This window comes from Excalfactoria chinensis, chromosome 2 (genome assembly GCF_039878825.1).
Source record: "Excalfactoria chinensis isolate bCotChi1 chromosome 2, bCotChi1.hap2, whole genome shotgun sequence".
NCBI lineage: Eukaryota > Metazoa > Chordata > Aves > Galliformes > Phasianidae > Excalfactoria > Excalfactoria chinensis.
Genome location: NC_092826.1, coordinates 107,382,487 through 107,407,491, shown reverse-complemented (window position 1 = coordinate 107,407,491; position 25,005 = coordinate 107,382,487). Strand labels below are relative to the sequence as shown.

General features: G+C 39.2%; 1 protein-coding gene across 7 annotated transcripts in view; it reads right to left on the bottom strand.

Annotated features, from left to right (window-relative positions):
• The window catches only part of TAX1BP1 (Tax1 binding protein 1), a 48,176-nt gene extending 26,789 nt beyond the window's left edge, over positions 1 to 21,387 (bottom strand). For 4 of the 7 annotated variants that reach the window (XM_072328700.1, XM_072328704.1, XM_072328702.1 and 1 more), the window contains exons 1-5: positions 21,249 to 21,387; positions 19,437 to 19,620; positions 7,798 to 7,900; positions 5,816 to 6,003; positions 4,921 to 5,079 (exon numbers count right to left, since the gene is read on the bottom strand). In XM_072328700.1, the coding sequence (XP_072184801.1) occupies positions 4,921 to 5,079; positions 5,816 to 6,003; positions 7,798 to 7,900; positions 19,437 to 19,613 (627 nt within the window). In that variant the 5' untranslated portion in view covers positions 19,614 to 19,620; positions 21,249 to 21,387. Of the gene's footprint in view, positions 1 to 4,920; positions 5,080 to 5,815; positions 6,004 to 7,797; positions 7,901 to 19,436; positions 19,632 to 21,248 lie in introns of all 7 variants that reach the window. The other 3 variants (XM_072328703.1, XM_072328706.1, XM_072328701.1) reach the window with 2 other exon arrangements.
• Positions 21,388 to 25,005: the final 3,618 nt, after the last annotated feature.

Sequence of the window (25,005 nt, the reverse complement as noted above, 5' to 3'; positions counted from 1 at the left end):
TAATCACATCATCATTTTAACAGTGTTGTATTACCAGGGTTGCATGCTGTATATACAGGATGATTCAAACCTAAAAAATGCTATTATTGAGGAACATCATACCAGTAAAAATATCAACTGCAAAGCACTAACAAAAACTGGTTCAGTAAAAGATGTGAGATTCCTGAAATATCTTCAATATTTCTGCAATATTTCCAGTATTTTAGAATCCCCACACATAGTAGCAGACAGTTAAAACTTTTTGACAGATGATTTCATGTAATCTGGAGAAAAAGGTGTAGAAATAGTTTAACCAGCTCAGAAATAGGCTGCAGAGACAGAGCCAGGACAGCTGACCCACACCAACACAAAAGACCATGCCAAAGGACACCATGCCCATCAATGAAAAAAAAACAGTATTGTGATTTAATCTAGTCTGTCAAAACATTATGCGATATCCATCCAGTTTTATGTACTTGTGACTCACTAAGGGAACCTGTACGTGGAGAGCTGCTTGCTGAAGTTTTGCAAACTTCACTCCGTATACCGTGAAGCAAACACACAACAGGTTGTGGCCTTTTCTATATGAAGGGCAAAATATAGATTCAGTAGAAAAAACTGCTGACTGAATCGAATGCTTTCTCTTGGGCCTATGCAATTCCCAGCGCAGAGCTGGGAATTCTGTAGGAAAAGCAACAGCAGTGCTGGAGCACATGCTCTGTTTGAGCACCAGCACTGGCTAACACAGATCTGGGTGTCATGCAAACATTCTTTTCCTGTGACAGTGGTGATGAAAATCTAAGAAAACTATGTTAAAGAACCACTGTGTAGAATACTGATAAAAACAGATACTTTTTTACTCCAACAAAAGGCTAACCCTAAAATAGATGCCTTTAGAAACAGGAGGTGACCTGGAGCGCTATGCATGCAAAACTTGCACAAGAAGCAATGTTTCAACAACTCTAGTAACAATCATTTTATGCCTTGAATTCATTTTTCCTCCCCCTCCTGAGAGGGCAACTAAAGACAATTTCCTGAACTTTAAGGACACTGTTAGCAAACTAAAACTGGCAGTTTTTTGTGACCTTTAGAGTTGCCAGTCCATAGTAATACAAACACAGGTGCAAATCTCTGCCTCACCTACAAGTGTGCATACAGTCCATCATTTAGATTTGGTGGAACACTGACTATATTATACCTGAATAGTTTTAATTTGACATACTGTGTTCCCAAAAGACTGTGTTCCTTTAGCTTGCATTTTCTCCTAATATTTTCACAGAATTACAGAATTGCAGGGGTTGGAAGAGACTTGAAGAGATCATTGAGTCCAACTCCCCCTGCTAAAGCAGGTACACTACAGGAAGTTGCAAAGGCAGGCATCCATATCCAGGTCATTAATATCTCCACAGCAAACTCCCCCAAATAGTCCATAAAGAACAACTTACAAAGCATCCCAACAAGTCAAAAGGCAGACACAGGACAATGGCTCTGCTGCCCAGAACTCTATGACGGTAACTAAGCATGCAAGAGAACGCAATAATCAAGAGTAGGAGGGTAACAGTAGTTTGGTAGAACTGTGACATTGTTCATTTTAGGAAATCATTTTCTTCTATGAACAATTCTCATTCCAAATAACTGGAGCTATTTCTGAAAACAAAAGACTGAAAAATCAGTACCAAGAAAAGGGGAAGTTATCCTAAGGGCATATAAACAAATATGAATAAAAAGGGGACATTAAGAAAACTGCTTTAGCAAATCATTTTCAAACAGCAAATCTAGAGCTTTCCTACCTCTAGTTTCATTTCCATTTGTTGCACTGTACCGCAGTAAGACAACTTACTTTATATGACACCTAGTCACACAATCCAAACTCCATTCAACTCAGTTATTTTAAAGGCTACAAAAAATGGTTTGAGTGCTGGAACAACTCTCCTGTGATAAAAAGGATCGGGTTGTTGAGATTGGAGAAGTCTTTGTGGGGAGACCTCACTGTGACCTTTCATTTTTTAAGGAGAGTTTCTAAGATGCAGAGAGACTTTCTACCAGGGCCAGTAGCAACGGGACAAGGGAATCCTCATTCTTAACTAAAACAGGGAAGATTTAGATTTGTAATCAAGAAATTCTTTCCAACAGAACGGTAAGACAATGAAACAGGCTGCCCAGAGAAGCTGTGGATATCCCATCCCTGGTAGTGTTCCAAGTCAGGTTGAATGAGGCCATGGGCAACCTGACCTAATGGAAGGTATCCTTGTCCCCAACAAGTCAACAGTCCTTCCAAGCCCAACCCAACACATACAGACTAATTCAATACAGTGCTGTTTAATAATGTAGTTGATCAAAAGATGAGAATATTAGCTCAGATAGCCATATTATTTGCCCTTAGGAAACTAAGCAAGGTTTTTCTGGTTAATCAGAAGTACCATTTGTGCATGCCTTGATAGAAGTATTTGCAAAATGGAAAAAAAAATTGCTGGTAAAAATTGTAAGGAGTGAAACGTATCTTAAGTTTATTTTAACAGAAATAAAGATTTCTGTCCCCTATAGCTTCCTCTTAAACTACAAAAGTAATGACATATGGCTCTTACAATAATTCTATTTTTCTTATATGGGCTACTTCATTAATAACTGTATGTCTTTAATATATTCTGCAGTACATTGAAAGCTGTTTCGTTTTTCTTGTTGTTTGTTTGTTTTTAATAGAACTCTAAATATAAAAGGTTTTATCCTAATAAACAAAGCATTAAAAAAAAAATAGAAAAAAAAGAGTTTCACGCAGCAAATATTTAGAGTGTAACTGAAAATCTACATGCGTGTGACAAGAATGAGCTGGGAATAGAAGAACAAATCCACAGTACTACTCATTTAAATAGTCACTGTTTAACTTAAAGGGGAAAAAAGAAAGAAGACCCGAATCAAAACCACCTACTTCATACTAAGCACAGGTGGAGATCCATTCTGCTGTTACATAAAGGAACTACATTTTAACTACTTAACATTTCAAGGAGGTCCCTTCTGGCCTTACCAAAAACAAAGTGCAATAATGAACTGCTTAGGTTTCTTGTCAATAAAAATTATGTCACGTGAAGCTGAGTAGATAATCTGACTTTACTTATTTCAAACAAACCATACACAGTTATTGTAATTGAACTGTGTGCTGAAGAACTGCTGCTCAAGAATCTTTAAATCAATCCATTAACCCACTGTACAGTGTTCCCAGCAAAGATAAATCATAGCCTCCTGACCTCTTGTATTGGGGTAGAGACAAAGTGAGAAAGGAAAAAGGGGAGTCATCTTTTAGCTTCAAAGGTCTGAGAGAAAGCTGCATATACAAGCATTTTTTGTTAAACTTTCCGATGACAAACAACATAAATTACTGCATCTGATTTAGTAGATGCGAGTTTAATTTTGGAGAGTAACGTTGCATGTGCATTCTGCTTATGCATATAAACAGGAATGCGTAGTTCTTCACACTGCATCACCATTCCAACAAAACGCAAAAATAGAATTTAACTTCAGGAATGTTTTAACTGCTAACTTCTGCTATCTTAAGAGAAATTATTTTTGTTATAGGAATTCACAGCTAAGCATGAGAAATACCATCACATTTTTGTTCCTAACTACTCGCACTGGACAGCTATCAAAATCCCATCTAACAAACTGTTCTCAAAATGCATTCTCAAGATGCACTGTAGATGTAACATGGATTAGAACTGACAGTTTTTCAAGGAGGTTTTCAAATAAGAACCTCAACTAACAATGGAAGGTACCCTATATAGCTAACTCATTTCCCCATCAAACTTCTGATTCTGCAAATAGGTGAAATGCATGTTTTCAAGTATTTAATTCTAGTCCTGTAAACTTAAAATGATCTTCCCGTGTGCTTGAAATTAAAATATCTCTTTTATAGGATTTTACACCTTTTTTTTCTCTAAAACAGATCTTACCACTGCCATTTCCTCTCCCTAGCATTGTAGCTCACTGCATTATGACCAACAAAAGTAAACTAAGATGTCTCAAATTCCTTCAACAAATTCCTTTCTACCAAAGGTGTATCATGCAGAACTGTTGACATACTCATACTAGTACTTTAAAATAGCCTATTAACTGCTGTCTACAGCTAAATTATATAGGCTTCATTACTTCAAATTTGTCCATGTCACCACCTCCCTCCCACATGTTTTTAATTTTCTCCTAAAAGTTGTTGGTTGTTTTTTTGTTTTTGTTTTTTGTTTTTTAAAAAGCAGTAGCTTAAATATTTATACCAGGTTCAACTTTTGTGTGCCTCTGTTATAGTATATATTTACTCCCTACCACGTGTACAATTCCAAATTAAGCTAGCTTTGGTTCAGGCTAAATCTGTATTTCCATTATCAATTACAACTATAACTTCATTTTTTAGGTCTTCTGTTTCAGAACCATTAGATCTTTGTAAAATCTTTTAGAGAAGCCAATAGTTCACTATTCACTCCCGGCATGTTCTTTCTTATTTTTGTCCTCACCAAGGCTCAATCTTTGTTACCAACATTTATCTAAAATTTTACTATTTATTTATTACCATTTTCAATATCCCGTGTTCTGTGTAATTATTCCTTAATGAGAGTTATTTGAAAAACCATTCTTCATTTTAAGGTAATGCAAGCAAACTCTAAACTACCAACTACTCCTCCACTATGAATTCCACAATTAAATGTCAGACATCTGGTAACAGTTGTCATCGATTACCTTACCATGCCTGGTACCAAAAAGCTTAAATATTTTAACCACTTTACGACATAAAGGGAATAGTGGCAGGAGGTTAATTGGAACTGACCTATTCTAGTGTAAATGTCTATCTAACTGCTGAGGGGTTTTGATAGCTGATTTTCACCCCAGTTTAACTGGTTCTTGAAAAAACAGGATTACAGACATTATGAGTTGGCTTTAATCGATAAAACAACTAACCTTTTGCTCTGTTTGCAGTTGGTCACATCTCTGCTTTTCAAGGTTAAGTTCTTTTTCCAGTCTTTCAACTTGATCCCGGAGTTGTGCTGTTTCTTTCTCCAGAACAGAAGTAACCTTTAATAGCTCTTCTTTTTCTTTAACTATTTTTTCAATTTTAAACTGTTGAAAAGAAAAGAATTCTTAGTAACTTTTCTCCCTTTGACTCCTATGCAGTAAGTGGATGACAGATTACCCCAGTATTTGAGCAGAAGCACAAAGTATGTGTCTTCTGGCTACGTGATTTTACAGCTTCATCTTTTAACCCAAATTTCTGAAGTTTCACTACTCTAACTACGTCACCATTACACTACAGTACTACAACACCATTACAAAGCAATTTTTATAACAGCTTTATACTCTTTTATCCTCTTTAAGGGAAGTATTTTTACTGTATGTTTGCTGTCACTTGGGAAGAGCTAAATAAGACAACAACAGCTTGGTGACAAAAAGGCTGATTAATGTAAACACACAGGAAAAACGGTGGAATTCTGAATGAAAACAGGAAAAACCGGGAAAAAAACTTTCACACAAAGGATGTCTTCCCCCCCCGTGCTGTGGGTGCACAGCCTTCTTACTCAAAGAGCACAGACGGCAGCGATGGACAAGCAGCCTAGACTGAGTGCAATGGCATACCTGTAACCTGTTAAAATACTGATTCCTCTAACATGTAAATGTTCTGAATTCCAATCTAAAACTGAAAAGCAAAGCAGAAATGCATCCCTTTTATGTACTATCTAAAGTATTTTTGTGGTCTGCTCCTCAAGATTCTAATTCATGTATGTTTGTGCATACATAAGTATGTATAAAATGTAAGAATGTATAAATTGGTAATATTTTAAGAAACACTGAATCAAACCTCAAGAAGTCCAGCTTTTGTGGTCACCACTAGCATATCGGAGTTTCCTTCGTCTTCCATAGTGAGCAATTCTTCAACAGGAGAAGAGGTACGGAACTGGAAAGGTGTACTTGCTCCACGGATTTCTCCTTTATGAGTCACGTAACAGAACTGGTAAAATTCTCCATCATCATTTGGTAGGTAATATCCTATCAAAATAAATTCAAATCTGAAGAAATACTCTACACAAATAAACCCTATTTTGCAAGCCTCCATGTAGAAATACATATCAGACCACATGATTTAGGAATTTCATTCTAATTATCTGTGTTACAGTACAGACATAGTCAATCACACCTGTAAACAGGAAAACATCACCCTTCTCACTAATTTTGACTCCCCAAATTTATCCTAGCCTTTCCTTTTTATAGAACACAGAAGCCTGGGCCAGTATCAGTTAACAGGCACTATATACACATGCATCACCTTACATATATTAGGTATAACTGACATCTATATTCTTATTGAATAGAAGGACTGTTATCTCACTCCAGCTATTGCTACTTGCAAGTACAGATAAATCCATTGCTTTTAAACAAGACAGTAAGCTAATATCAGTAGTCATTTTAAAACTCTAATACTTCATTTTTTTACCCTATTATTATTATCATATTTTAAGCAATACATCCACACTCGCATACAAACACCAAAGCCAACTAGGAAAGCAAAAAAAAGAACACGATGATACATAAGAAACTGGTAGTACGCAGAATAAAAGCATTAAACAACTTTAATAGAGGTGTGCTTCTTATGGGTTCGGACATTTAGACTTTTTAACATCTATACAATCCTGATGGTGTATCATCTCTGTTATGAACCCACAACTGGTAATTCAGACTGCCAGTCCCTGGTCCCTGCTTTTTTAAAAAGGAACAACGGATAACCAACTCATGCCATAGGTAACTGATTTTACAGATGTGTTTTTTTCCCCATTATTTCCCCTTCTCAGGCTGACATGCCTGACACAGAAGGAAGTTCTGAAGGTCATCCAGACCAACTTCCTGCTCAAAAAGAGACTGCTGTCAGTAGCAGTCTAGGCCTCCTGCAGCTTTGTGTAACCACGGGTATGGAAATCTAATCCTTCCAAACGTTCCCAAGATACCTGTTCAAGTGCTGGGTTCTTCACCTCTTTTGGTGAAAAAACTCTTCTTTTAATGGTAAATCCAAAGCACTTAGGCCACAATCTATAGCCACTGTTCCTTTTTATGTGGTCAACCAATAGTGACAAGATTATGTAACTGTTAATACAGAAGGTGGTTCTTAACTTTGATTTTCCTCATTGCTCTCTCATTTTCTAGTTCTACTGCATCTTTCTGAGACTGGGAAGGAAAGGGAAAGGACCTGATATCCACATGCTGTTGAAAGTGTAGTTATAGTATAAGCTTGTAGAATGGTTTACCATTTTCTGTTTTGTTCCTTATTCTTCTCCTAAAAACTTCAGCAATTTCCCTGTCAAAAGGGACTCTGAAACTCTGAACCTTCAGTATACCATCATTTACATTATTTATCCCTTTCTTTCTCTGCGTAGAATTACTTTGCATTGAGAATGATTGCCTGAAGTCCACAGACTGAAGACATTCAAAGCCACAGCGCATTAAGAGAAGCCAAGATTCAAAAAACCTCGCCACTGACTAAACGACATCCCTTTGGATAGTTTCCAGCTTCTCTTTCCATCAGTTGTGAACACTGTCCAATTACCATGTAAAAATATAACGATTCACACAATCACTCGTACAATTTCCTTGACATCTAAAATAAGAATGAACTTCACACTGGTAGCAAAAAAAAAGCATGCAAAGGACGCAGAAAATCCTCTTCCAAAATATGCTTTTAAAAATCTAGATCTATTCTGCAACCCCAAATATCTTAATACATAAATAAGCTTTTCCTTTAAACTGTGGAAGCCGGAAAATACAGGCAGATACTGCTTAATTTAAATTCACCTTGAAAGTTCAGGACACAGTTGACAGTTGATCCTTCCACATAATTTTCTGGCATAGGTGACCACAGAAATGTGTAATAATCTCTTGCAGTACTCCAACCAACCTAAAATAAATTAAACCATAATAACAAAACAAAAAAGAAAAGAGAGAGAGAGAGAGAAGTATTAAGCAGAAAAATACGCTATAGTTAAGATATCACAGCCTGGCCTTTACAACATACCATAATACGCATATTTCTCATTCAACACAAAATAAAAAGATACTTAACAATGTTTACAAATCAGGAATATTTTAACAAGCATGTCAAAGATTTAGCATGAACTTTATTAAGCTTGTTACCTAAGTCAATAAATGCGACTAAGGTAATAAAAGGGTCCATATAAATTAAAACACCATACAGTTTTCAGTATACATTAACCTCCTATGTGATACATTTACTTTTTCCTGCAAAGATACACTGAAAATATAAAAAGATTAATTCAGAAGCTTATATTGAGGCTTTCCTAGAGCAGGTTTTGCCAATGATCACTATTTTATGTTCACAATCCAACAGGTTGATTGTAAAACAAGAAGGAATGGAATAAAAGCTATTCTCTACTAAGGAGGCAAAATTTGATAGGCCTAAGCTAGCCCTTTTTCTTTTTTTTTTTTGACAGCTTCTGCAACATTAATAATCAGCATGTCAGTTTTCCATACATACAACGTGCTATACCTGCAGGAAAAAGATAAAAAGCATGAAAACTTAATTCAGCCAAGTTAGTACAGTTTCCCTGATAACGTGAACAGATGCCAGTTTTTCATAGAGACCACAGATCCTTGAAATATGAAATATTATCCCCTACAGAAACGTATTTCAGCAAATTTGAAATAAAAGTTGTACAACCATTACATCTGCAAAAGACAACAAAGATCATCTCGTCCATCTGTTAACCCATCACCATCACACCTACTAAACCACGTCCCTCACTGTTACATCTCCGTGCTTCTTGAACATCTCCAAGGATGGTGACTCCACTACCTCCCTGGGCACCTTTTCCAGCAAGTCACCACTCTTTATGATTTTTTTCATCCAACCTCAACCTCCTCTTTAAGTTGTAACTTAAAGCCATTACCTCTTGTCCTGTTGCTGTTCCCTATGAGAAGAGGCCAATCCCCACCTCAACACAACAACCTTTTAGGAAGCTGTAGAAAGCGGTAAGGTCTCCCTGAGCCTCCTCTAGATTAAACAGTTCCAGTTCCCTCAGATGCTCCCATAAGACTCATGCTCCAGAGACTTCATCAGCCTCATTGCTCTTCTCTGGATACGTTCCATGTCTTCAATATTTCCTGTAGTGTGGGGCCCAAAACTGAACACAGTACTCATGGTGTGACCTTATCTATGCTGAATACAACGGGACAATCACCTCCCTGCTCCTGCTGATTACACCATTTCTGATACAAGCCAGGATGCCATTGGCCTTCTTGGCCATCTGGGCACACAGCTGGCTCACATTCAGACGGCTGTCAGCTAATCTCCCCAGATCCTTTTCCTCCATGCAACCTGCCAGCCACTTTACCCCAAGTTTGTAGCATTGCATACACACATTTAAGCCTGAAACCCAAAGCAGAGTGTATTACTAATAGAACAGTAATAGCATAGTGGAAGTGGAGAAGAAAATGTTCCTCTGGACTGAAGAAAATATCAAACTGCAACTGAGTATGGTGTCCTTTAGCAAAAAAAAACGAGGGATAAATGGTCCACCAAATTTATCCACATTTCAGAAAGGAGAGGAAAAAAAGTAAAAGACAAAAAGTAATTAAATTGCCGGTCAGGACTTCTGTTCCTCCAACAGGAAAGACCTCTAAATTTAGTTCATACCAAATCCTCCTTTAAAAGGAATTGAATAGTAATTATATAGATAAACATTTCAAGTAGTATATGAAAAAATTATTATCATTAGTAAAACGAAGACATGATTCCATAGCTGTCTGTCTAATACAGAAGTATTACTTCACTCTGCATTAAGAAACGTGCCAACAAATGTTTGGAAAACAAAAAGAAGTTATTGCTCTAAGATGACCTGGCCTTTCATATGTTAATAAAAAGCAATGGTGAAAAACAGCAAAAACAGAACAGATCTTCCTTTTGTTAGCAATAAGCATTTTTTTAAGGTAATATTCATTAGAAGTTGGGCTGACTTGACACAATCACCAAAATGGAACCAACTGTTCTACTACTTCAAGCCTATTCTTAGCCCAAGTTTTGAAGACTTCTCTGATATCCCCTATTGAGGAACTTTTAAAGGCATAAATGAAATGAGATCTCCTGGGGCTGTTATTCCCACATTGTAAAATATTTCAGAAATAGGAAGGAAAGCTCTTCCGGTAACTTGGGGGGACAAAAGCAAGTTTTGTGTAATAAACATCCACAGGAAAAATATTCTGCAAATTTTTCACATTAGTCATCTTTCCAAATCTCATTCAGATGCAAATCCCCCTTTCTTCACAGAAGCTGCTTTCACCTCCGTAAAAAGGAACATATACCATTATTTGCTGCCCTACAGCACAGAAAACTTTTATATATAGAAACTTGATTCTCAATAACTGGTCTTATGGGGGGGAAGGGGGACGTTTGTTGATTCTTGTTTGTTTTAATTTTAAAAGGGAAACAAATTCTTTGCCCTGTTTGTTCTGAACAGAGTAATTCAATCTCTTCGGAGTGCTCCGGTTTTTCTTTGTTTTAAAAACAATGGGGAAAAAAAAATTAGTAAAAATTAAAAAGACAAAAGAAAAAAGTCAGCATAGATACATACACTGATTTCCTGAGTAAAATGGAAATGCTAATAATCAAGCACTTCAGAAAACATAAGAGAGAGGGAGCAAAATCCAGAGGATAGTAAAACAAGAAATGGTTCCTTGCATGATCCCCCCCTTTAGGTGTCCACCTCCAACTGAACCTTTCTCCCAGACTGAAGTATTTGAAAAACTAAAAAGTAAACCAGACACTGATGTGTAAAATGAATAATCTACCCCGAAACCAAAAATGCTATGAATACTTTATTTCTAATAATAACGCACATTAAATTGGTTGGGTTTTTTTTGTTTTTGGTTTTTTTTTTGTTTTGGTTTTTGTTTGTTTTTTTTTTTGTAATTTGAAATTTTCATTTTTAATTTCAGTTGATTTTAATTTGAAATTATCAAAAAAAACGGGGCTCTGGGCAGCCTGGTCTGGTATTAGATACGGTCACCCTGACTGCAGCAGGAAGGCAGGAGCTCAATGATCCTTGAGGTCCCTTCCAACGCAAGCCATTCTATGATTCTATAAATACAAAGACCAACTACGTAGAAAGCAAATTAACCAACACTTCCAGCCTGTTTTTGAGTAGGTAACATATTTTCACATGTAGTATGTGGGTTACTGGTAAAAAAAAGAATTGCGACACATCACAAGCCAGTGGGCAATACCCTGGGAAGTTCACCAGGCACTTATTATCTCCCTTAACTTCCCCTATTTCTGGTCACTCATCATCCACTTCCCCTACCAAAGCTCCCATCTTACATACTTCTGATTCTTAGAAACCAGCTACTTCCTAACAAAGCACATGAAAAGTTATCTGCATGAGCAGATCTCTCAATGATTATTTTCATACATGGTATTTCAGAAAACAGGCGTCCCTGATAGGAACTACAGATATAAAAACATGACAGTGTAAGGAAGAAAGCATGAACAAATCTCATAATCCTCACAGTTACTCCAATTAAGAAAGGAGAAGGTTGTGTATTGTGCAGCAAAGAAGTCAGTAACATTAGTCCATGTTCTCCCTACTAAACAATTATTATCCATACTTCCACAGGATTACTTCTTAAGTGAAAGAAACAAGGAATAAAACCAAAGTAATCATATGCTGAGAAGAAAATAAATAGAAAAGTAAGTAACAGATGCTATAAGTCAAGGATCTTTATCTTGAAAACAATTATTTTTCTATTAAAAATATTAAAAAATGAGAGTAATATTATCAATATGAAAGCACCATCAGGCAAAACAGTATCTACATCAAAATAGCTACAGACTTTGTTGCTGTGCCAGAACTCAGTGGGATTCCCTTAATGAAAGTAACTTCCCATCAGTTGAAAAAAAGAAAACGCATCATCAATTACTGACATAAACCCAAAATTCCAAAGTGCAAAGCAAATATACACGAGCAGATACGCTGGATAGGTTTGCTTCCCCCCAGAAATCTAAACTGAGAAGTCTCATCAGGAACTTCCAGAGAGCAAGGAGGAATAGAAAAGGCACAATTTATAATTCTAAAGTAAAATCACAGCACAAGCACCAGCAAATAATACAGTACTCCCATTCAAGCACAGAAACATTATAAAACACGCAAGAACTCTGGCACAAAACCCTCTGAATTTCAGAAGAGAAAAATAATAACCTGTCAAACTGTGTACAAGATTTGTTATGAATTCTGGCCTCAAGTTCACCATCCATTGTCCAATGCACTGATGGGTTGCAATGATGCCACTACTTTTTAAAGGAATTCATTAAAAACACAAAGTTAAAATCATAGAATTCTTAGAGTTGGAAGGGACTTTTAAAGGTCACCTAGTCCAACTCCCTACAGTTAACAGGGACACCTACCGCTAGATCAGGTTGCTCAGTGCCTTGTCTAGCCTGACCTTGAGTGTCTCCAGGGATGAGGCATCCATCACTTCTCTGGGCAACCTGTTCCAGTGCCTCACCACCCTCACTGTAAAAGACTAAAGACTCCCTCTTAAAGTATGAAACCATTTCCCTTTGTCCTGTCACAGAAGAACCTGTAACTTTCTTTCTTACAGCACATTTCAATACTAGAAGGCTGCTCTCAGTTCTCCCTGGACTTCATGTTGAACAGCCCCAGTTCTTCCAACCTGTCCTCATAGGAGAAGCATTCCATCCCTTGGATCATTTTTGTAGCTCTCAGAGTTCTTTATTCACAGTTAAAAACTCAAAAAATACTCACGTTCTTATTTCTCAGCCAAAAGAGAAAACGAGACTTAGATGATGTAACTCCCCTAAACTAACACACATATATATATGACACATCTATCTTCTAAGCAGAATTAGAAAGTTTCTGCTGCTAACCTAGTACTTCGTACATCCTTCCAGCCTCTCTCTAGACTTAATTCTCACAAACTTTACTCAGAAATCTTTCTAGAGAACAGCAATTTGTGTACACATTCCAAAGTCCATTTCCACATACTAATAAATTAACAGCCCAGAATCCAAATCCTACTTCAACCATCTCTACCCATGTTTTCAAGCCAAACACAAAACACACAGCCAAACACCATGTGTTCTACCAATGTCATACGCAGATTACATCACCATGTGCATTGTGTCACTCAAACAATACTCACATAGTTCACCTTCCTTCCATAAAATAGAGAGCTTTAATAGGCCATTATAGAGCAAACAATTCATTCTATTTGATACTTGTGAGCAGAAGTCCTTTTTTCATTTTAAGACATCATAATCTACTTTTTAGTTACATAACCAGTTCTGTAGTCACAATGGAAATACCGAAGTTTAGTAAACTTACGATGATGAACACCGAGTACTTTTCAGTCAGGCTGGACTGGTGGGGATGACTCAGCTGTCTGCAATACCCACACCACACAGCACTTCCTTCTACTAATAGGTATAGTTGCCAAAGTTGGTTCTTCTGTGCTGCCCTGCATATACAAGTCCCTTTCTCACCAAAACGGCTCTCACTTTCATTAGCTCCCTTCGTGTTTACGTTTCACCCACAGCACATTTCCACCACGAAGCTAGGAAAAAATAAATAAATAAATAAAAACGATGCCAAACAATGCAAACTAAAAAAAAAACCCATAACGGTACATGGGTTCATGAGTAAATGGCTCATTCAGCCATTTCTCATTCTTCCAACAGTTCTCACCAACCACAAGAACAGCAGCTTTCGCTCTGCTCCATTGGATAGCATCTTACCTAACTACACAGCACGTGCACTGCCAACAGATCAAAGAAGCAAATCCAGGAAAGACCTGTTTAGCTGAAGCAACACTGACATGTCCAACAGGGCATTTGTAGTACGTACCTAATATGATGCAACTCTAAAAGAACTATCAGAGTTTAAATTAATCCCTTTTTGTTATTCAGAAAGGAAACTATTCAGTTTAGAATATAATTTGGTGAAGCGCTCTTTAGTACTGCAAGTATTCAGTGAACTCCGCTGAAAGAAGGAAATCACATGTCCAAACCCCAAAGCTGTCCATCTCTGCTGAATGTTACAAACACGTACAGGCAACCTTTTAACTCAGGCTATTGAGAACATATGGTATCTGTTGCTGTATCAAGGTACTATCAGGTTTCCAACCTATTATCATCTCTTGTTGGTTGCACTTCTATCTCAAAGTTCAGAAGAATATGTGAAAGTGACATTGACAGAGTGCCTAGGCCATATGATCAACTTTCTCTCTTACTGCGTATAAATCAAAATAAATACAGAAATAATATGAACACTCTAAAAGAAAACCTGGTACACATGTAAATGACTGTCCAAGGAAACCTTATGACAGATCAAAGAGTAACAAAGTTACTGTTTACTTTAAGAGATAAGAATGAAAAAGTAGGAATAAAAAAAGTGGTTGGGTTCAAGTAAAATATTAATTTACCGCATTTCACTAAAACAATATTAGCACAACCTTTTCATTTCTAAATTGCCACCAGCTACTGACCATTTTGTTATGTCGCTTGTCTCTTTAATGCACAAGCCTACCACAGCAAATATTTTGAGGTAATTAATGACACTTGAACATGAAAATTTCTCATTAAAATAGCATCATGTAAACCTATCTAGTGAGGAAACTGTGAAAGACATTGCAATTGACTGCTTTTTAGAATTACTTGTTGGAGAGATATTTCTATTATTTGAGGTATGTCCTTCTGAAGAAGGCAAATGAAACAAGAAAGAGAACCACTATTATTGGTGGATATAGTAATTCTCAAAACATTCAGAATCACAGTAATTCTTTCCCTACTATTTTAAAAACAGGACATACTGTTCACTACACATTCCTGTACCTATCATGTCGTGCTGCGCAGTGATGATTCCATGCCAGAAAAAATGTATTTCAATATGACTGTGGTCAGTAACGCATCCAGCTGTTGGCATATACTTCATAATGCGATCTGCAGATATGGAAGTAATTATTATCTAGAGTATCAACCCAAGACATAACCAGGACTTTGAAACTGCTCACACAAGTTGTGCTGGTATTTGCAGTTCAAAGTTCAAAGGAGACTAAATAACCCAGAAGACTGCAAAAAAGCATTTCTATTGCTTGGTTGTTGTGTTGTGACAAGACTATCTGTTAGCCATCCTGTCAATCCGCCACAAATTTCACAGATCACGGACAAGTTAACTCCAAGGTTTGCTATAAATCAGTGCACTGAAGGGACAGGTTATTAATCTGCACGTAAACACACATACTGCACTGATTCACGAACAGTAGCTGAGGTATGACCTCCGAAATAATGAGCACCTTTTCAAAGCAAGCCTGTACTTCTTGTGTTCAGATAACCTTTCAATATCTTCCCAGTCCTGGTTATTCGTTTTTCCATATTTTAAGCTACCAGAAGGTCAGAACATCATTTTTAGATTGTGGATATTAAAAATGTGCACATTGTGCACATGAAATTTCCTTTTCTTCCCTAGGCATATATAGTGGCAGTCGATACCAAAAGTACATCTATAATTAAAATCAAGATCCTATCAGAACAGCAACACTGAACACTTTAAAAACATATTATTACTATTGGATCCAAGGAACAGAAAAGATTTAGATAGTTAATGATGAAGCATAACTGAAACTATTATATTAAAATAAGTAAGATCCCCACCTGATATTGCAGGTCTTTCCAGAATGCTGGCCTCTACAAAGTTAAATCTTCAGAAACCTAGATATTATTGCAATGTATACAAACACATACACCTATAGTTCTGCTCTCTTGAAGCAATACACCTTATCATGTCCATAAAATTACTTTACTGAGCTTTTGAGATGTGTAGTAAAGCTTCATCTACTGCACACTGAACATCTGTCAGGCCAACTTGCACACATATGCCCTAGATGAAGGCATAAGCAATTCTTCCTAAAAGCCAAATACTTTTTTTCCCCAAACACTTCTGCAAATCTGGACATTATATATTAATAACACAAAAAATATATCTTGTGGCCATATGATTATTTCACTTTATTGTAAAATAAACTAACAAACTGTAGACTTCCCCATGCAGAGACTAGGACCACCTACCAGCCAGTCAATTTTTGCAAACAGATGCAGAACACAGACTAATTGTCTTCCCTCATTTCAAAGGTTTCAGTTTGGAATACCCTAAGGGCTCTTCCAGATTTCAACCCATCAAAGAGAAAGGGAGGAGAAGAAGAAGGGGACGCTGAGCTTGAATCATTCCGGGAGTACAGATCTTCTATGAAACCTACCAAGAACAATAAGCCTGCTCCCCTCAGGCGCTCTAGGAACATCAGGTTCTTCTGCACAGAATCCCTTACTAGAGGGAAAGCAGATCTCAAATTCTAGTTCCCATAAAATAGCACAGAAAGAAATTCAGATTAAGGAAGCACATGCCAAGCACTAGACCAACACCAAACTGTAAAACTGCTTTGTTTTGTTGGGGTTTTTCTCCCCTTCGTTACAAGAATGATAAAACTGATCAAGATCTTCTATTGATCGATCACAAATGACCCACCAGAACATCACAACAGCAGAAAAGAAATAGCAGCAATGAACAGCAGACTAGGAAATTTAGTCAAGAACATCCTGTAGAAAACAGAGAAGAAAAAGGAAGATACATACAAAAAAACAGAAGGACGGTATACATCCTCTTCATTACTGCTCTTTTTCTTCCAAGTTTTGCCAAAGGAATAGCTCAATGTGCATGTCTATTAGACAGACATACTTTGTAAGAAAACTGGTACAACTGAAATATCCCGCTGTACCATATTCACTGCATATGCAACATTACCCTCTTAGTATATGAACACTGTGCTTGCATTAACAATAGACAACTCCCTTGCAAACAATTCTATATGCAACAGCAGTAATAAATTCCTTTTGCTTGGCACCAAAATTGATCACTGGGAACAATAAAAAAACCCAAACGTTACATCTATGGCACATACATGTAAGTGTTAAATATAATAGTGTTAATATTTCAGAACTGTCACACGTTTGGGGATTTTTTTAGTTCTTTGTAATAATGTTGTATGGCACAAATCTTTAGCTTGAACCTGAGGTTCTAGACCTATTCTACCTCCCAACAAGATGTTTTTGATGTGTCTGTTGACAACAGTGAAGTAGTATATTATCTTGCCCTGGCTTCTTATTTTAAGCTGCTTTGTAAAATAGCCTTGAGAAGAGGATATGTGTAAGTAAACCACCACAAACATGAAGGAACCAGCTGTGGTACCTTCCACTGAATTCATTACAGTACCATAGTATTAAATGGATGACGTACTCAGTGAGGAAAATGGAATATCCGGTAGAGGTAGAAAATTGGAAACACAGAAGTGCAAAGGTGTTAAAAAGACACAAACAACAAGTGGAAAGAGCACACACCAAGTAAAAGAGACTGAGAAAAGTGCGAAGAAATTCCATAAATAAATAAAACGAATAACCACACAGAAAGAAAGACTTATAATTAACTTCTGGTTCCTATAAAGGATTCCACTTTTAATATCACTTTTTTACATAAGTTGCACAAAGTAGGACAGTTACAATAACCACACATGCAAGTGCATTTGCACTAAAAACAGCCGTTTGACATGTGGAAACTAAGGAAATACTTAAAAACTCGAAAGCCAGAATCTAAGAACTGGTAGAGGAAATCTGTTTTTGTTTCTAGAACTACCTGCTCTTTAGAGAATTCTGAAAAATGAACTTATATTGTCATTCCACACCAAGCAGCCATGCCAATTATTCAGGCTTAGCCCTTCCCCTCCTTCCCCACTCTCCTAACCTATTCACTTCCATCACAGTCACAACATCAGAGCTGTCCACCGCATCTCACAGTAAACAGAGGAATAAAACCAACTGGGAAACAAGATGGTAAAAGCTGAGGGAGAAGAAATAATATTTTCTCAGTCAGATCATTTCCCTGATCCATTTTGCTGTGCAGCTGCATAAACAGCTGGACTAGAAAAACAAGTAGGATGACACAAGGATACAGTGTTGACTGAAGAAACCACTGTGGCTGAAGAATTGGACTTTTAAGTTAATGATTTTCATTCAGATCGAAAGAGGTACCTATGAATTTTGTTCAATACAACCAGAAAAAAAGTTCTTAGTGAAGCAGATGAGCAATCACAGGAAGGAATACAGCCAAAGCCATTGACCCCTAAAACAGAACAGTAGCCCACATGAAAACTATCAATGCCACGATGTTCACAAGAAAAAAGTCTGAGTGAAAATGTAGTAAAGTACAAACTATTCACTGTAAGCACTACTCACACACATATACACTGATAAGCACAGATACAGTTGGACAGCTGGCTTCATTTACCTCACTGTAACTATAGAAAGACAGTATATTCATAACAAGTAGTGACAAACAGAAAACAATTTTCACCCTTTTCCCCATCTCGCAACATTTCCTTCCTTTGTAGTGATGAGAATGAGATGGACTAGAAATTCAGCTGTGGAATTCCCCACTAAAAGTAATTTACTTCCAAAATACTGGTCATAACCTGAAATTGATTCTCTGATTTTGTTCATCACACAAGAGCCAATTTCACATAAAGGGGAGGAAGAAAAGAAATAAGTAAAAGAAAGGGAAGATGTGTTACAGCCGTGTTACCTTCTATCAGCTCAAAGTGTTTCCCAAACAATTGCTAAAGCTATATTGCCTGCAGCTGTCAAAGTACAATAAAAACCTCATACCTCAATAGCTTATGAAATTATCATCACAGACAGTGAAGTGAAGCATTTCTGTTCATTGGACATAGCATTACATGCAGTCACTGAAAAAACATTTCATATTTTGCACTGCGCTCAAAAATAAAATCTAATGTGTATTTTTAGGAACCTGTCTAATTGCCTCCCTCATTTAGATTGATACACACAAAACCACAACATTCATTTCTCGGGATACATGTAAATAATAATACCAAAATGCTTGTGTAACCTGAACAGAACTCACTTTAAACTTCTGACTTTTCTTCCATTCCTTTGCACTGTTAACTATACATCAAGCATGCTCAGTCACACTCCTGTTTGTCAAAACACATCAAGTAACCAAAATATACCTATGTATTTTTAACCAGTTCCCACCAGAGAAATTGCCCTGCCTGTAGCTAATGCCTCCCTCTCATAATTCACTGAATATACTATTAAAAATCCTCCTCCCAAATCATCTCCATTTAATTATCTACCATATCATGGCTTCTCTTTACTCCAGCACATTTGTACTTATCACTCCATTCTCATCTCTGTTAAAAGCTCAGACTCTGACATCACACTGCGAAGCTTCCTCTAACATTTATGGAAGTCTGTATTAGCTTTTGATTTCTCTATTAGTAACTGGTTAAGAGAAGCCAGTGAACATGTGAAAAACATGAATAGATGAAGTTGCACTTACCTTGAAAATACCAACCCAGTCTTTCTGATGAGGATGGATAAACTGGGTCAGAGTGTAGTGACATTCAAGGTGCGTGTTCGGAAGATAACTTTTTGCCACATTCTGAAAAATCACATGTGCAAAATTGGACGTCTGTAAAGCGGTAGCCGAAGATGGAACTTCTTGAAAGGATGACATGATTGATCTGCAACAAAACTGGAGAAGCTGTTACTTCAATATAATGAAGAACTAAGTTAAAAATAACCCATTTGAAAGATACCAGACAGAGAAACAATTCACTCCTCTAGTCTGACAACGGACAGCTACAAACCAAGCCCACCCAAATGCACTGTCTCAGCTTCGCTCCAAAACAAGCACTTCTCACAACAAAAACAAGGCAGTCATCTCAGTGATGAAACGAAAACAGAGAGAAAGCACCGCTTAACTGACTGCCCTTACTGCTATAGCACAGATAAACCGAGTACCAGAAAGAAGGAAATAAAAGTGGTGGGAAAATGAGGCAGGGTTCTGACTTCATTAAATGTCTTTAGTGATTCTGGATGCTTCAGGGAACCCTGTACTTCTCAGAGCTTTTGACAATATTTTCATTAAAAAAATGTTGTTCTCCACTCAGTAAAACTAAGAAAGCTTCATTTTAAGACATTTTAACAAATAATAAAAGTTTATCTAAACAGTTGTGGTTTTTTTTCTTATTTTCTTCGAAGATTTCTCCTCTCTTCTGATGCCAGCAGACTGGAGGCACATTTTGCAGTCCCCACTTTATACACAGATACCCTTAGTCCTGCACATTTACCAGTAACAACTGAACTGATGGCGCAGCCATTCAAGTCTGCATGCAGTTGGACAGCACTAATTCAGCTGGATTGCAAAAGCTTCCCGTCAGCTTTTCCCTTCACCACCTCATTCCAAATACACCATGCTAAAAATGACAGCACCACAAGATCCTTCAAAAGCAGACCATAAAGGTCCACCTCTCTGAATTAAGAGTACAAAGCTGCAGTTTCTGCTTACCTAAAAGAAACAGAACAGCCTTACTACCTGAAGCTACGCAACAGTGAAAGGCAACAAACCACGTCAATTTTCACCACCAGTAAGTGCCTTGGTAAGAAAAAGCACTGGAATATAATTTTCTTAAAATAGATTTCCTCAAAAAATAAGGAAGTTTATTCTAAGAATGTGCTAAAAGAAAAAAAAACGACTTCTACAGACTGCTCCGGTTTGCAGCCCGAGGCAGCACTCCCAGATCCAGGCCTACACAGGCCGCCCCGACCAGCTGTGATGACCGCTGGCCCGGCAGCGAACGCGCGGCGCTGGGGCGCAGATCCCCGTACAGCAGGCGGTAGAGCAGCGGCTACCGGCGGGGACAGATTGGAGGAAGAGGAGGAAGAAGAGCTACGTCTGGGCTTCGCTAGAGACATGACAAGCGATTCTCACGGGGAGACAGCCAGCCAGGCGGGATGGACGGGATGAGGAAAAGCCCGTCGGGCAGGAAAGGCACAGGCCGGGCCGGTTCCTCCCACAGTCCCCTGGCCGCGGCCCCAGCGCTGCCTGCCTGCGCCGGCCACCCCTCAGCAGCACCCGCTCAGTAGCCGGCCCGCGCTCGTGGAAAGGGAGCCCCGCTGTCCCCCCCGCGGCCCGGCCCCTTCCTCCCCCGGCCCACGGCAGCCGGCGGGGTGGGGGGGCGCCCGGTGGCGCAGCGCCGCCGCCCTCCGCTTCACATCCCTGCCCGCCCCAGCGGGTGGCGGGGACCGGCAGGGAAGGGGCTGTCAAGCCCGCCCACCCCCCTCGGCTGCGCCCCGCAGCGCTCCTTACCTAGGCAGGCGCGGAGGACGCCGGGGACATCAACATGGGGCCTCCACCATCAGCGCCACACAGCCCCGCCCGCCCGCGTCACTTCCAGCCCCGGCCCTGCCCGCGGGAGGCGGGGGAGCGGCGCTGCGGCCGGGTAGCGCTCAGCGCGATCATTTGTGCTCGCGTCACCCGAGTTTGCGTCTCACAAGCAGAGGTTATTGAGCTTCGGGCCTGTGCCTGTCTCTGAGCCGCCAAGGAGTGAGATAAAAGCGGTGGTGAACGCACAGTTCTCCTGCTTGCATGAATTAGCAAATCGCCGGTAAAGTACGTTACCTCATAAATACACAGATTCTACTGGAGCTTTGTCCAACGCCAAGCTGTAGCTCCCTTACAGAACAACGGAGATGAGGAACAGCATTCAGTGATGAGTAACCACCATTGGTGTGTCGGACTTCTCCCGGTACACCCAACACAACCACTACCTCAAATGGTCCTTGAAATCACATTTACCTCTTTACCGCTGCTGTTGCATCACTATTTCCATTCTCAACAGAGAGGCACAATGACCAGGTTATTGATTTGACTATTTGGCAAGATTGCCAGCTTTGTAATAGTCACCGCTAATGAAACTAAGCTGGAGCACAGAAAATCTTCAGTCGTTAATGGTTGTCTGAAAACAACCTTATGTCTTCACATGTAACCTGTACAACAGGTAATGTAAACAAGTAATCTTTTTTAATGTAAACAAGTAATCTTTTTTATTTCTGGACATAATTAATAATTCCTTAAGTTATTCATATGCTCCATTGGAAAGCAATACATTGCTTTAGAATCATGAAGGTTGGGAAAAGGCACTTAGATCATCCAGTCCAACCACCAGCCCATCACCACCATGCCCTCTAACCATGTCCCTCAGGGCCACAGCTACCCTTGAACACCACCACCACCACTGGGCAGCCTGCTTTACTCTTTCTGAGAAAGAATTTTTCTTAACATCTGACCTGAACACCTCCTGGCACAACTTAAAGCCACTATTTCTCATCCTATCACTAGTAACCTGGGAGAAGCCACCTCTCATCTGGCTACAACCTCCTTTCAAGTAGAAGACACAAGAAGTATGTGTGCAAGACCTTTTTTTCCTTAAGACCAGAGGAATATGTGCAGTGGTAAACAAAATTGGTGCAATAACCAGCCATACATATTTCTGAGGAGGTGGGGAGAGCTATTCTGTCTTATCTATAACCTCCATTTCTTCTTCTCACTGCTCTTTGCACCACATGATGTGATAAAGGGTTGTCTAAGAGTCACAAGACACTCTTCTGCTATGGGCTCTGTCTTCGAAAGACCTTCAGTTTCACAGCCAGTATCTGGGAAGTATAAACAGTGATGAGACAAATAGTTTTGGTTTCACTGACTCTCATTATGTTGCTACTTTATGGAATGTACTGGGAGTTCTGAAATTAAGATGTTCTTTCTTTCGCAGCTAACATAGTTTTTACAGTAAAGGCCTGGGGGGAAAAATACTCAAATACTTTTACGCATTGATCAGATCTGAGTTTTCTCATCCCCAGGCTGAACAGGCCCAGCTCTCTCAGCCATTCCTTGTTGGAGAGCCGTTCTATACACTTAATCATTTTAGTAGCCCTTAACTAAACTATACCAAGAGCTCCATCTCTCTCTTATACAGAGAAGGACTTGGTGTTAGAATTAAGGGTTGAGTGCCTTAATTGACCTGAATTTTCTAGGCAGAGATCACAAGGTGCTAACTCTTTACATTCATTTATGTAATATAAATCTTTTGAGAAACTAGCCCTTGAACAGTATACTATTTTTCTTTTCTATTATTGTTTATATTCTCTGCATTGTATTTACTATGGTAACATTAAGACAAATGATAGCGTTTCTGGTGAATGCCTTGTCATGTGAGACTCTAACACTAATACGCTTATTCAATTAGAAAAGCTTGTTACGGGTAGGCTGGCAGTAATCCTGTCTTTAGTCTGACTCCCACCTTTCCAACCACACTGATTTCAAGAACACAGGAAATTGTTTTTGTTTCAGCACTATTTTATAATAGATTTAACATGTATACCAGAATTTTTCTCTTAAGCGTGTAGAATCATTGCTTAGCCAATGTTTACTGTGATGTTTATTGTTTTAAGGAAGAAATAAAGCATATTTCTGACACAATTTTTCCTATCTATGCCATGGAATCAGAACCACGGAGATCAGAAGAGGCCTCCAGAGCAGCTCTAGTGAGAACAGGTCACTTAGGATCTAGGCCATCTGTGGAGAGTCTTATTGACAACTGGCTAGCTGAGCATTTTCTTGCTTTTTTAAAAAGAAGTGTCAGGTTAAGGGGATTGACTTGCAAAAGGAACTCCCTGAGTTATTAGCATATGGGTATGCTAAAGGGTTATTTCAGAATCCGCATTTAGTGCATGATCTTGCTGAATGGCGTAAATTTGGAGATGCAGTTTTGCAGGGAATGATAGATGAGGAGAAAATGGCTAAGAAATACGGGAAGTGACGGCGGCGGTGGCGGCGGTGGGGCCATGGCGTGGTCTTGGTACTAGCTGGGCCTGGCTGCCCTCATGCTGATCACCGGCTCCATCAACACTCTGGCGGCCAAGTGGGCTGACAACTTCAGTGCTGCTGGCTGTGGTGGGACAGAGGAGCACAGCTTCCAGCACTCCTTCCTGCAGGTGATCTGCTTATCATCATGGCACAGGTGATCGTTGCCATCCAGATGGTGCTGGAGGAGAAGTTTGTCTACAAACACGATGTGCACCCACTGCGGGCTGTGGGCGCTGAAGGTTTCTTTGGTTTCATCATCCTTGCCCTGCTGCTGGTCCCCATGTACTACATCCCAGCAGGCAGCTTCAGTGGGAACCCCCAGCAGGTGCTGGAGGACACCCTCGATGCCTTTTGCCAGATAGGCCGGCAACCCCTCATCGCCCTGGCCTTGCTGGACAACATCAGCAGCATTGCCTTCTTCAATTTCGCTGGCATCAGCGACACCAAGGAGATCAGTGCCACCACCCGCATGGTGCTGGACAGCCTCCGCACCAGAGGGGGGCCTGGGCTTGTTTAGAGGCGGGGGACGGTGAGGCGTTGGAAGCTGTGCAACAGATGGCATTTCCAGTGGTGTATTTGCCTAATCCTGCAGGCGGGATACAGGCTACTATCACTGCTTTAGATTGGCCAGGCAGGCTATGGATAAGATCAAGGCACCAGGTGGACTGCCATCTTATATGGGAATCCAGCAGGGAAGAAATGAGGATTTTAGAGCGTTTATAGATAAGGTAGCTGGAGCCATAGAGAAGGCTGGAGTACCAGAATACATGAGGGAAATAATGCTAAAACAGTGTGCACTTCAAAACTGTAACGCTACAGCTCGTGGCATCCTAAATACTTTGAGGAGTAATTGGACAATAGAGGAGGGGTTAGAAAGATTATCGAGTGTGCCCACAGGGGCTCAGGCTTTCATAGTTGAGGCTATTAAGGAACTAGGGGCAGAATTAAAGGCACAGGCTGAGGCTTCTCAGAATCAAGTGTTATGAGGCAGTGGAGGAACTAAGGAAGTCAGTGAGAACATACAGAGTCAGTCAGCCTTTACATACAATCTTTTGGTTGCAAACGGTGACAGTTACGTTATGACCCCTCATGACTGGAAAACTGTGCTTTTGCACTATGTATGAGCTAATTATCTGCATTATAAATGTACACGCAGCCAAGCAATAAATGAGACTAGCTGATCACATGTCAATGACAGGTG